This window comes from Dendropsophus ebraccatus, chromosome 5, assembly GCF_027789765.1.
Source record: "Dendropsophus ebraccatus isolate aDenEbr1 chromosome 5, aDenEbr1.pat, whole genome shotgun sequence".
Classification (NCBI taxonomy): Eukaryota; Metazoa; Chordata; class Amphibia; order Anura; family Hylidae; genus Dendropsophus; species Dendropsophus ebraccatus.
The window spans coordinates 102,632,676-102,645,270 of record NC_091458.1 but is presented as its reverse complement, the minus strand read 5'-3'; the positions used below and the strand labels follow the sequence as shown (position 1 = coordinate 102,645,270).

Sequence of the window (12,595 nt, the reverse complement as noted above, 5' to 3'; positions counted from 1 at the left end):
CTCACACACTTTTGGGTTATGTTGCTTAATCTCACACCAAAATGTTGTAAATTGCCCAGAAATAATCCTGTTTTCACAATGAATTATTAAGTTAGAAAGAAAAAAAATATATATATATTTTAACTTGTACTGAAACTACAAAAGAACTGCTAAAGCAGTTTACATGCTGGTGTTCAGAGGATAGAGGGTAGGCCCATTACACTAGTGCTAAAATCTTAACACAAGACAGAAAGAGGCCTGCAAATTAAAGTTATACTTCAATTTTTATTTCTTATTTTGTCTAATCCTATAAATATCTATCAGTCATCCATCTCATTGTCTATCTACTTGGAACGTAGAACAACACAAAAATCACAAAGAATGTTCTCCCTTTAACAACCTTCTAATGTGTTTCTTCACTTTTATCACCCTGTAATGAACATCTTTTAACACATTTAATAAGCACAATTAGCACTTTGCTGCTTTCTTGTTTTTTGTTTCACAGGTTTTAAAACATTGTACAAACTTCTTCTATTTTTCTTTTTGTCATTTCTTATATCATATATATTTTTTGTTTTACTTTCAATGTATATTGATTAGTTTTTTTTTTTTTTCAATTTACTTTTTTATTGTTTTCAAATAACATTTCTATTGAAAGAACATGTGTCAAGCATATACATGTTACATCACAAGTGAAGATAAGCTTGACACATTGGCAAAAATGAGGTGAAAAAGCCAAACATACATCATACGACCATGCTCAGAACGGTAGTTAAACAGTAAAGGACAATGCCCTGCTGCGGTGTCAGGGGGATTCCATCCCAAGTATAGAACACGGGGACTTATTACAAACAAACAATAATATCCAAAGATACTCTGGCATTAAAGGCTGAGAGGTTTTACCACAATGAGAATATCATATACAGCATTGTAGTTATAGGACAGAGAAAGGGGAAGGAGAGAAGGAAAAAGATAGAGAATAAGGAGGCAGGTGGGAGATAGATAAAGATGAGAGGGTGAGGGGGGTAATGTATATTGATTAGTTTAAAGAGTCACTGTCGTATTTTTATTTTTTATTTTATTTTTTTGCAGAAATCAATAGTCCAGGCGATTTTAAGAAACTTTGTAATTGGGTTTATTAGCCAAATATGCCATTATCTGCATGTAAAAAGCCTTTTCCCAGGTCCCCCCCTCCTTCCTATTTTCCATCCACTGCAAAAAATCTGAAAATTGTGACTTGTTGTGACTGAGTGGTACCCTGTCTGCTCTAGGGAGAGGGGAGGGGGGAGGAGGAAGGAGGGAGTTAGCCAGCAGCAGAAAGCAGATAACAGAGGATTACAGGCACAGAGCTGGGTGACAGCTGTAATCCGAGCTCAGACAGGTCAGTGGTGACTGTCCCAGGAGATAACGGGTGAGGTATTTGTAGATTAACTCCTTGTTGTCCTGTTTTGGTCTTTTCTTAAGCTCTCTCCATAGGAGAACAATGAAGACAGGGGAGAGAGCTTCAAACTGCTTTTTCATGATAAAAATGCATTTTTTGGCTAATAAACCTAAATACAAAGTTTCTTAAAATCGCCTAGACTATTGATTTCTGCAAAAAAAAATTCACGACAGTGACATTTTAATGTTCTTGATTCAGGCTGCAAAAATAAAATGCATATATTAGTTTATTATATGCATAATATCCAAATAATTATTTGTGATATTATGTTCATCATGCTATTGAATCTTTTAAAAAATGACTATGATCAATTTTATTACCAGTTTAAACCAAATGTATTACCAGGTACATTGCTATGAGCTTTTTACAATTACAGACTGGCGCTAAAACAGGGATACTGGTGGCGCAGTCCTTTTTTTTTTGGTGTTTTTTTTTTTTTTTTCCTTTATTTATGCCGTTCACTGTGCAGGAACAATAATGTTATATTTTAATAGATCGGACAATTCCGCACGCTACAATATATAATATGTTTATTTAGTTATTTTTATTTTTATAATGGGCAAGGGGGTATTATAAACTTTTATTTGGGGGGGTATAAGTTTTTTTTTTAATAATCATTAATTAATTGGTGATCTATGTATAGAGCCTGCCTGAGAGCAGACTCTATGCATGGATGGCAGATCCGACAGGACGAAGGTAAGTAGATTACCCCCACCTGTCGGTAAAAGCGATCCGATCACTCAGTGACAGGAACTTGTCCTGTCAATGAGTACCTTAAACACTGCATTTGCTATAGATTGAAGCTGTTAAGGGATTATTGAAAGGCAGCTGCGGGATCACAGCTGCCTCTCATTATCCTCAGCTCCCGGGACACTGATGTGTGTGGGGCCACTCTTACTGCAGCGGTCCCGCACACATCTACAACCCCTTCACAGTCAGAAATGTATATTTACATTCCTACTGCACAGGGTTTGTGCAGTAGGAACGTATAAACACAGATTGCTGACATGAAGGAGTTAATGTACTGCTGCTTTTAGAAACCTTACCTAAACCAAACTGCTCCCTAAAAATAGCGCTGTGAACTGCTTGTCAAAAAGTTATTGCTTCGCTCAGTAACACTGTTTGTGAATCAAAACCTTTCAAGTATTTTACCTCAAAAAAGTATAAGTTTAGGACTATATATATATATATATATATATGTATATATATATATATATATATATATATATATATGTCAGGGCCCCCGGGAACAAAGACACATAGGACAAGTGGGCCCTATAGCTAAGACCCCCCACATTCTCCCTATCTACTTGCAGTGCAGGTCCTAAACAACCAGTCCGCAACTGGGCGACGATCCCTGCACTCAAATAAGTGTGAACACAGACAAGACACAGTACAGACGAACAAGGTACAATGACAGCAGACAAAGCAAAGTCACAGACACACAGAAGGACAGGACCAATAAAGCACCAAGGAACAGAGGACCAAACGAACGGAGGACGAAAGCCAGAGATGCAACCAGGTAACGGTGAAGCCAAAGCCAGAACAGTGAAGCCAAAGCCAGAGATAAAGCAAGAAGAACTGAGCACTAAACAAGGTAAACTGAGGACTAAGGAGAACACTGAAACCAAAAGACAAAGGCAAGAAACAAGCAAAGGGATCAGGAACTAGGAATACAGACGAAATCACAAAGGCAGGGATCTAGCAGACAGACAAGCTGCAAAACTATCAAGAGTCCTGAGTGAAGGGAGAGGCACAGGTATAAGGGATCAGAAGTGCCGGACTCCAAGCTGATAGGCTAAGTAGAAGAAACACACCAGAGAATAACAGAAAACCAGAGGAGAAGAGACCTGTCAATCACAACACAGCAGACACAATTAGTGAACAGACCACAGCAAGGAAGGTGCAGGGAGAACTAAGAAAACATGGACCGGACCACCGAAGACACAAGCAGAAAATACAGTAAAACAAGGAACGGATCATGGCCAAAAGCGCAGTCTTTGGCGCAGAGGTCGGATCTTCACCGCAGAGGGTGGCACTGATGCCTTTTCAGGCGCGATCATGACAATATATATCTATTTATTTTACAAAGCATAAAACAACGGACAATGCAGTGTATTTTTTTTTAAACATGTGTTTATTTTTTTCAGTAGACAGCAGGACAAATAGTGTTGCGTCCCCATATTGTTGCCAACAGTAGTAACAATAATAGCCCATTACATTATAGGCATATATAATAATAATCCTATTCCTTAGGAGAATGACACATCTCTAAAACAGCAGATAATCCTATCCACGAATAGTCCCGGGATTGTTGCTGGATGCCTTCGTCTTTGGCCTAAGTGAAAGTCCAATTACATTCATAAAAACACCTGGCGTATGGCGTTGTAGTCATGTAGACATGTAGTCCTACTGGCACATCGGTCTCAGATCATGTTATATAATAATATCACCAACTGCAAATATGTAAAACCAAGAACAAAAACAAAACAAAAATCCCCACTTCCTTTTCCCCAGCAGTCACCCAGCCCTCTCTACCTCTAGCACTCCCAAAGTGCACTTCAGCCCTCCACTTGGGGAAAAATGTCTTTGTCTGTTTTTCTTTATGTCTCAACATCTTAACCTTGCCATTTAACAATATTCTACGTAGAATAATAGATTATTTGTATTAAGGCCCACTACCTTCTACTTACATAAAGGTATATATGGTGATATTATCAATGCTGTATTGGCTTTAAAAGAGAGATGAGCGAATTTACAGTACAGCACTTCATTAGCTCGGCAGTCGGCTTATCAGGGGCTGTCTCTTGAACTCTGTGCTGCTCCTCTACTCCTGTTCTTCCTTAGTTTCTCAGCACTGGATCCAGCTTTTCCAGGCACCCAGAGGAGAGTGACACGGAGTTTAAAGGCAGCTGGCTGATAAGCTGAGCTAATGTAGCACTTCACTTCATTTATACTGTAAATTCGCTCTAATAATAATGTTTTTATTATTTGTATAGCGCACACAGATTCCGCAGCGCTTCACCTATCTGTATGTTTTTGGGTGTGTGAGGAAACACGGAGAGAACATACAAACTCTTTGCAGATGTTGCCCTTGGTGGGATTTGACCCCAGGACTCCAGCACTGCAAGGCTACAGTGCTAACCACTGAGCCACCATGCTGTCATGCTCTCTAACTAAAAGCTTACAAAGAGACCTCAGAGTGTCACACACAACTGTTCAGAGCAATCAGAGCACTTCCAAATGCAGACCAACCTTTCAATTTTATTGAGTGACAGATTTCATCACATCAGAAACAAAATAAATGAAAAAATATGCATTTCCCGGCTTGTTTTATACAATAATATACTGTAGGTCACTTGGAAGTCATAAATAACATGGTAGTCCGAGACCAAAGAATACTGTACGTTTAAGTAAAGTTCAATTCCTTTTTTTTAAAGGTTCAAGCAACAAGGGATTTAGATTTCATTTAAAATTTGACATTGCTGTCATGATTTCTATTATGGCAAAGTTTTCCATCACTGTACTTGTTCTTTTTATATTCAAATAAATGGTATAACTTGTATGAGCTTGTTCCATTGTGGTAATTAACTGTAGGCCAGGCTGCATGTAGCTACATTCAGGTTGCTATTTTCAGTAACTGGAATTATTTGGATTTGTATGTGTGTGAAAAGGGCATATTAATTATATTGTTACCTTCTTAGTTAAAACATAATGTATGTCTCTAACTATGGAGCATTTAGGACCAAAATGTGTTGTTTAATTACATATCACAGAGGGAATTTATTAAAGACTAGCATTTTATATGCCAATCTTAAGACTGAATACATTGCAGTAAGGTGCCTCGATTTTTTTAAGAGAATAGGAAAGAAAAGCCACTCTGCTATCCAATGTCTTTCACTGACATGCAGTGACCCGCAGCATGGGGCTCTGTGGAGAGGTTTTGGGGAAGAAATAGGTGTTCTCCTTTGGAAGTAAGAGGAGAAACTAAGTGGGTAGGAACTATATGGGTGCAAAGAGAAACACAAGGTTTCTCACTCACTCTGTGAGTGAGCAGGAGGGCACAAGGTGACCAGGAGTCTCAAGAGATTATCTGGAGAAACGGATCAAAACACGAGTTCCCTGCAGGTTGTGTATCCTCCTGTCTATACAGAACACAGGCAGGCAGCAGCTTAGGAAGCTTCCTTCTACAGTTCACCAGGTAAGTGAGGGAGACTGGGGACTTACAGTACTGAGTGGTGTCAGTAAACACTTGAGCTCTCTTGCTGTACCTGCTGCCTGGACAGAGATGTTTCACTCTTGCAGGCTGTAGTAGGTCTTTATGTTGTACCCACATGCAAGCCACAGGAGGGGAGAAGTAAGGGCAATCACTTAGTATGTTATAATCTTCTAAGGTGCCAGTTTTAACTATTGATATAAAAAAAGATGGGGAATAGGCCTAAGGAACATGGAAAGGGAGTAAAAGTGGAAACAATCAGGCCCTTCTATTTTAATAAAGCCTAATAACACCTTAATGAAGGTTTCCTTTTATCATTGCTAATCTACGTACACTACTGATGGCCAAAAATAAGCCACAATGTCGTATGTGACAAATTATCTAATATAAGTGTCTACTAATTAGAGATAAGCACATTTTTACAAAAATGTGCAAACTTTGCAAACCAAACCTATACATACCTGTCTGCACTTCCCTGGTGTCCTTTTCTGTGTTTTCAGCTGCCTCCAGCCCACTCAAGCAATCACTGACTGAGAGACAGAACCACGGCCAGTGATTGGCTGAGTGGGCTGTCCCTCTTGAGATACTCGAGTTTCAATAGCTTCCGAGTTACTTATTTTTTTACATTGAGTGGCAGCAATAAGGTATGACATGTCCCTTAAGCTGCCACCAATGGATGTGTGGGGAACTGCAGGGCTGCCCAAAGTGTAACTGTCATTTCAGGGTCATTTTTCTGAAAACATTAAATATCAACAGTACAAGCGATTTTAAGAAACTCTGTAATAGGTTTTATGTACTAAAAGAGTTTCCTTCTGTACTGAAAAAGCAATCTCCCAGCCTCCCCCCTCACTGCAGAAGAAGCAGGATTTCTGTCTCCATTATGTGGCTATGGAAAGGGGAGGGGCTGTTAGGAGTGACTGAGCACGGAACAGTCCCGCAAAGCACAACACCCTGCAATCTTCTCTCAGTAAGTTCATAGATAAGCACTGACCTTTCTGACACCTGAATCCAGCGTCTTAGGTGCCCAGAGAATCTACAAACAGCTGACCTTCATGTTACCTCTTCCTGCTCCCTCATCTCCCTCAGCCCCTCCCCCCTTCATAGGCTTACAATGGAGAGAGCAGAGCCCGTCTTCACTGGCTTCTCTGTAATGAAGACGTGTTTGCCTGATAATGCACAGATAAGAAGTCAGGGGGGGAGGCTGGGGAGATTGCTTCTTGAGTACAGAAGGAGGCTTTTTTGGCTGATGAAACCTATTACAGAGTTTCTTAAAAATCGCTTATACTATTGATTTCTGCAATAAAAAAAAAAATGACAATTACGCTTTAAGTCCTGGTCCTGGAACAGTTACATATCAATGATACCAAGCATTCCCTGATGTCTATTTTAATGTATGGTAGCATTAAAATAGGCAGTCAAGCTACAGTCACAGCACTATATAGTAGAGCAAGTGGTAATTAACTGTAATTACAGGAGCAGTGCTAACAATATGTAACTGTGCAGCCCTGCATTTCCCAACACAACCAGTGACAACAGAGGGCCATGTCTCCTCTTACAGATGCCACTCAATTAAAAATATATATATTACATACATATTTTTAAAAAGTTATATTATAAATTACTTACCTGTATTAACACCTTTATGACCAAAGGTCATTAATGCTTGAATGTCCAGGTCACACTTAAGCCTTCTAAGCGTCATAATTTTTTTCTTTTTTTTCCATCGATGGGGCTTTTTGGGGGTTATTTGTTTTTGTGCCATGATCTATAACTTTTATTGGTTACTATTTTGGTATTTTTAATCTTTTTCTACAAAAAAATAATAATAATAATTCTGAGATCAATATTTTTTTTTAAAGCAACCCAGGTGTGTTTTTCCTCTTTTCATTTACACTGTTCATTGTTCAGGAAAAATATTGTTATGTTTTAATAGATCAGACAATTCCTCATGGTATGATACAAAATATGTTCAGTTTATTTATTTACGTTACATATTTTTATTTGTAAAATGGGAAGCGGTGATTTTAACTTTTATCAGGGGACAACCTTTGTAATATTGTATAAATACATTTTTTTACACCTTTTAAGTCACTTTTATAAGCAAACATAAGATCATACTGGTCAATGCTATTCTGCCTCTGGGAGACTCTAAAGGCAGATTGGTGATCTGACAGCAGTGCCACACACATTAAGGCTATGTTCACACAATGTATATTTCCGTAAAATCACGGCCGTTGTACAACGGCCGTGATTATTACGGGAATATACGTTGCATTGCAGTCTTTGGGTTACCGGCTGCAGCGTATACACATGGTATACGGTCCGGCCGGGATCCCTAGCGGGACATGTCAGTTTTCTGCGGCCGCTACTCAGTGAATAGCAGCCGCAGAAAACCATGTCAGTGCACACTGTGTCGCTCGCTCCATAGTGTGCAGTGGAGTGTTTTGATGCAGGTGCGGACGCGGATGAACTCTGCGGCCCGAAAGATCATCCGGCCGGTACTGATCTTTTTAGAGAACTGCCAGTCTCTTACGCTGTGGGAACATAGACTAAAACCTCATCCACATTAGGATCATGCAGTATATATACATTGAAACTGCATGGGACATTGGCAGTTTGAACATTTAAAAATGTATAGCTGAAGTGAAAAGGGTTGAACAAATGTAAAGAAAAAAAAACATAAAAAAAACTAATAGTGTTTGGATGTTCATTACATTTTCCCTAACAGGTTACAGAAATAAAAAAAAAAAAAAATTAAAAAATATGTCTTTCTATTATTTTCTTATTCTTACTCTAAGTGATACCTACCTATATTTACTGAGAAAATGACCTACATATGTTTTGCTTTCTATCATGGGTATATGTACCATAGATCAGACCGCTGGTGGTGTTGCTCCAGCAGTACAACATTTTTTATAGATAGGAGTGATTAATTCAGGACCTCAACTAGCTGAATTGAAATATCACTATAAAGACCCTCCAGGGCCTGAATCTACATTTTTAATTTCTCTCAAACCTGTGTGAAATGTTTTATAACTGCTTTAATTCATGGATTTGATATTTCTTTGTCTTTACCAAATCATATTTATTGTCTGTATGTTTTATACTCTTTACCACCTGCAGGTTTTACCTTTTGTTTAAATTTGTTTTGCTTTTCATTATTGTTACATAGCTTATGATTTAAACTAAACGTTTAAAAGACAACTGAATGTCTGCTACTTCTATTCAAAGGTGTTACAACAGTGCTCACCATGACAACATTAAGTATAAGTGCTCGGAACTCACTGCCAAAGGTTGCCTATGCCACTGCTATGGACTGGTTTATAGCTGTGTGCTATGCCTTTGTTTTTTCTGCACTTATTGAATTTGCGACTGTCAACTACTTTACCAAAAGAAGCTGGGCCTGGGATGGAAAGAAAGCCCTCGAAGCAGCAAAAATAAAGGTGCTTATTTTACTTTAAAGTTATAAACATGAGTGTGTCCATATCTTTAGCTATAGAAGGATTACTTATGGGAAAACTCATGGATAAATGTGTGATGGTTGCAGATGATTTCTTGAAAGCCCATACTTACACTTTGCCTATGCTTATGCTTAAATTATTCATAATGTTTAGAGACATACTTCATGAAAACTGAACTATTTGGAAAATGTACAATGTTAGCACTGAACAAATTGAAAGGCATATTTATCTGCAGGACTGCAGTAAAGAATAGATTCTAATGATTCTGCTCCAGGTGGAGTCTTCCCTGGTGTTTTACATGCATTAATTTCTGAGTAGTAATGTAAAAGCAAGTGCGCAAAATCTTAAAGGAAAAAATAATATATTTAAAGTGTATTTTTAATATCTTCAATTATGGGCAGACATCATGAATAGAAAATACTAGAAAACAGTAAGGACCATATATAACATTATTCTTTATTGTCTGTACCATTGTCTGCCAAGAGGTTATTACTTCCAAATACTGTACCTAACTACTCAACAAGTATGCCTGCAGTGCATGTATTTAAAACAAACAACAACAAAAAACAGCATATAATTTCAGCTTTGTTTTACATTGGTTATTTATTCATTTATTTACTTATTTATTTTTGACAAAATTATGTTTTCAAATAGGAGTTTCTACCATAAAGGTTTGTTCACACTGAGCAAATGTGGCAGAATTCCGCCTGCCTCGGTGTGACCCTGTTTGTCCATGGGAGTGCTTGCATGCTTCTGCTCTCCGTTGCTTTCCTCCGCTTGAAGAATTGACATTTGCTTAGTGTGAACTTACCCTAAAAGCAATCAGAAGCAAAAATAAAAGCAAAATGTGACAGTAAGGTATAAAATGCATCCGTAATCTATTAATCTACTACATAAAGTTTCCCGAAAAACTGAGCACACAAAATATTTTTCACATTATTAGATTCAAAATCAGCCGTCATCCATGCCTGTTTTACTGGCATACTTTGCTTTTATTTTACTGTGTTAGAACATAGCCTTAAAATTTATTGCGTGAATTACCTTCTTTATAGTGACCTACAGCATAAAAAAATATGTGTCATGTGATGGCTTATAATACTTCCTACCCCCCCATTATGTTTAAGATTCCCTAGACATGTTTATAAAAAGACACATCACTCCCACAAGCTTCTGGTATGTCTAAGACCGAGATTTAACAAAGGCACACTATGTTGTGCTATGTCAACACCTATGTATTTATATTGTAGACCCAGCGATGTTGTCAGTGTCTATGGGACTAGTTAGCAGCACACTTAAAACTTGTGTCCTGCAAACCACAATATATGCAATTAAAGATTGAATAAAAAGTTGTCTTATTCTGCACTTTACATTCTATACATGAGGAGCAGCATGCGAAGAAAAAAATACTCAACATTATAATGGTAATGATGACAATTCCAATCCAGTAAGTGTGCGGTGTACCTGTTGTGTCCAAGAAGATAGTAATGATGGTATTTTTCCCTTATAGCACTCTCAAACGATGAAATGCAAGTAGGTAAGTTGCTTCACTTACCTCTTCTGTAAGTGTTCTGAATGTCGCTGATTTGCAGTTTTGTTGCAGTGTGCCTGGTAGTTCCTTCTTGCGCGTGATCTCCTTGTGTGCTTTCGATAGTTAGTCCATCAGGAATGCCTCGGCTGGTGGCATTTATTTGATTTGCCAAAAAGGAAAGGAAAAGTTCCTTTGCAAAGTGTCAGAATAGTTACAGGTTCCAGAAAGAGGCAACATTTTCTCACCACATATCAGAGACAGTCCTCTTAAGAAACGAGATAGACATCTCCGAAACATGTCAAGTTGAGTACACACCAAAAACCGGGGCATGCCTCCTTGCATTCCTGATGGACTAACTTCAGAGACCAATCATTGGATGGAACGACCAGGCTTACTGCAACAAAACCGTAACTCGTCGACATTCATGGATTTCAGGACACTTACAGCAGAGTAAAACAACTTACCTACTTGCATTTTATAGTTTGAGAGTAATATAAGGGATGGATACCATCATTACTATCTGCTTGGACACAATGGGGGAGATTTATCAAAGGGTGTAAAATTTAGACTGGTGCAAACTACTCACAGCAGCCAATCACAGCTCAGCTTTAGGCAGTGCTGAAAGGAAAGCTGAGCTGTGATTGGTTGCTGTGGGCAGTTTGCACCAGTCTAAATTTTACACCCTTTGATAAATCTCCCCCAATAGGTACACTGAACACTTACCATATTGGAATCATTATTAATATTATTACGGTGGATATAGTAGTCAAGCTAGCACACTTCTTACATCTACCAAGTGATTTCTATTTACATCACATGTTGCCCCTCATGTATAGAGTGTAGTGGAAAAAAGACAACTTTTTATTCTATGCCAATACCTCCTGGTTATTATATGCCTAGCAGCTTATTATATGGCCTAACAGAGTATCCTTCATGTAATGGTATACAGAAAGTACTGTACCTCTTTACCAATAAAATGTTGATACTACAGCAAGGATTAAATAATACAGTGGAAATACATCTTACCTATGCTGTTTAATGTGCATTTTGGTTTAGTATTTTCAATTTTCCTCCAACTTACAGAAAAAAGAGCAAGAATCTCTTGGAAGAAAGCCCATAAATACCTATGGTGGAGGAAGAATTACCTACACACCCAACATTTCCAAAGACCTTACTTCATCTGTGATCGCAAATCCTGCTTCTTTGCATATGAAAGTTGAGGACAAGTGTCCAGAAAACAAAAAAACTTACAACAGTGTCAGCAAAATTGACAAAATGTCTCGAATAGTTTTCCCTGTCATGTTTGGAACGTTCAACTTAGTGTATTGGGCAACTTACTTGAACAGGGAACCTGTCATCAAAGGGGCAGCCTCGTCCAAATCATCTCAAGTATTGCCAATACACATCTGAGCCATATATTTGCACCTGACTATACCAATGAAAGTATTACAGTAGGTCCAGGACATTTTTAAAGGACCTTTTTTTTTTCAATTTGCTTGGCATGAATAGTCAATGTCTCCATCTGATCATATGAATGTCATACCGCATAAAAAAAAAAAAAAAGATTCTGAGGCCAAAAATCTGTACTATTTATGTTGAGACTTGATGAAAATCATGTAACGTATTATCTATATATTGTATCTACTTTTTTCTAGACATGAGACTTTATCACGTATCAGTTATAGGATTAACGTAAACTTATGGAGAAAGTTGTTAGGGAATTTCTGTGAACTTTTAGGTCTTAAGCCATATTTAGTATCCTTAACTAATATTTAAGAACAGTACATAACTAGTTTTATTAGGATAACCATGGGGTATCATGCCACAGTGGATTGAACACTTTTCTTAACAGTTAGTAGTTCCATAAGTTTATAGAGTATATTTTGATCGGTTATACAAGTTTCATTGTAAAATGTCACCTCTTTGTGGCAATGTAATCTGCTGTAATATATTATTTTAAAACAAAGTAG

At 37.8% G+C, this 12,595-nt stretch overlaps 1 protein-coding gene across 1 annotated transcript in view; it reads left to right on the top strand.

Annotated features, from left to right (window-relative positions):
• GABRA5 (gamma-aminobutyric acid type A receptor subunit alpha5) overlaps positions 1-12,155 on the top strand; it is a 122,495-nt gene extending 110,340 nt beyond the window's left edge. The window contains exons 8-9 of the mRNA XM_069972389.1: positions 8,868-9,079; positions 11,709-12,155. Of these exons, the coding sequence (XP_069828490.1) occupies positions 8,868-9,079; positions 11,709-12,035 (539 nt within the window). The 3' untranslated portion in view covers positions 12,036-12,155. The remainder of the gene's footprint in view (positions 1-8,867; positions 9,080-11,708) is intronic.
• Positions 12,156-12,595: the final 440 nt, after the last annotated feature.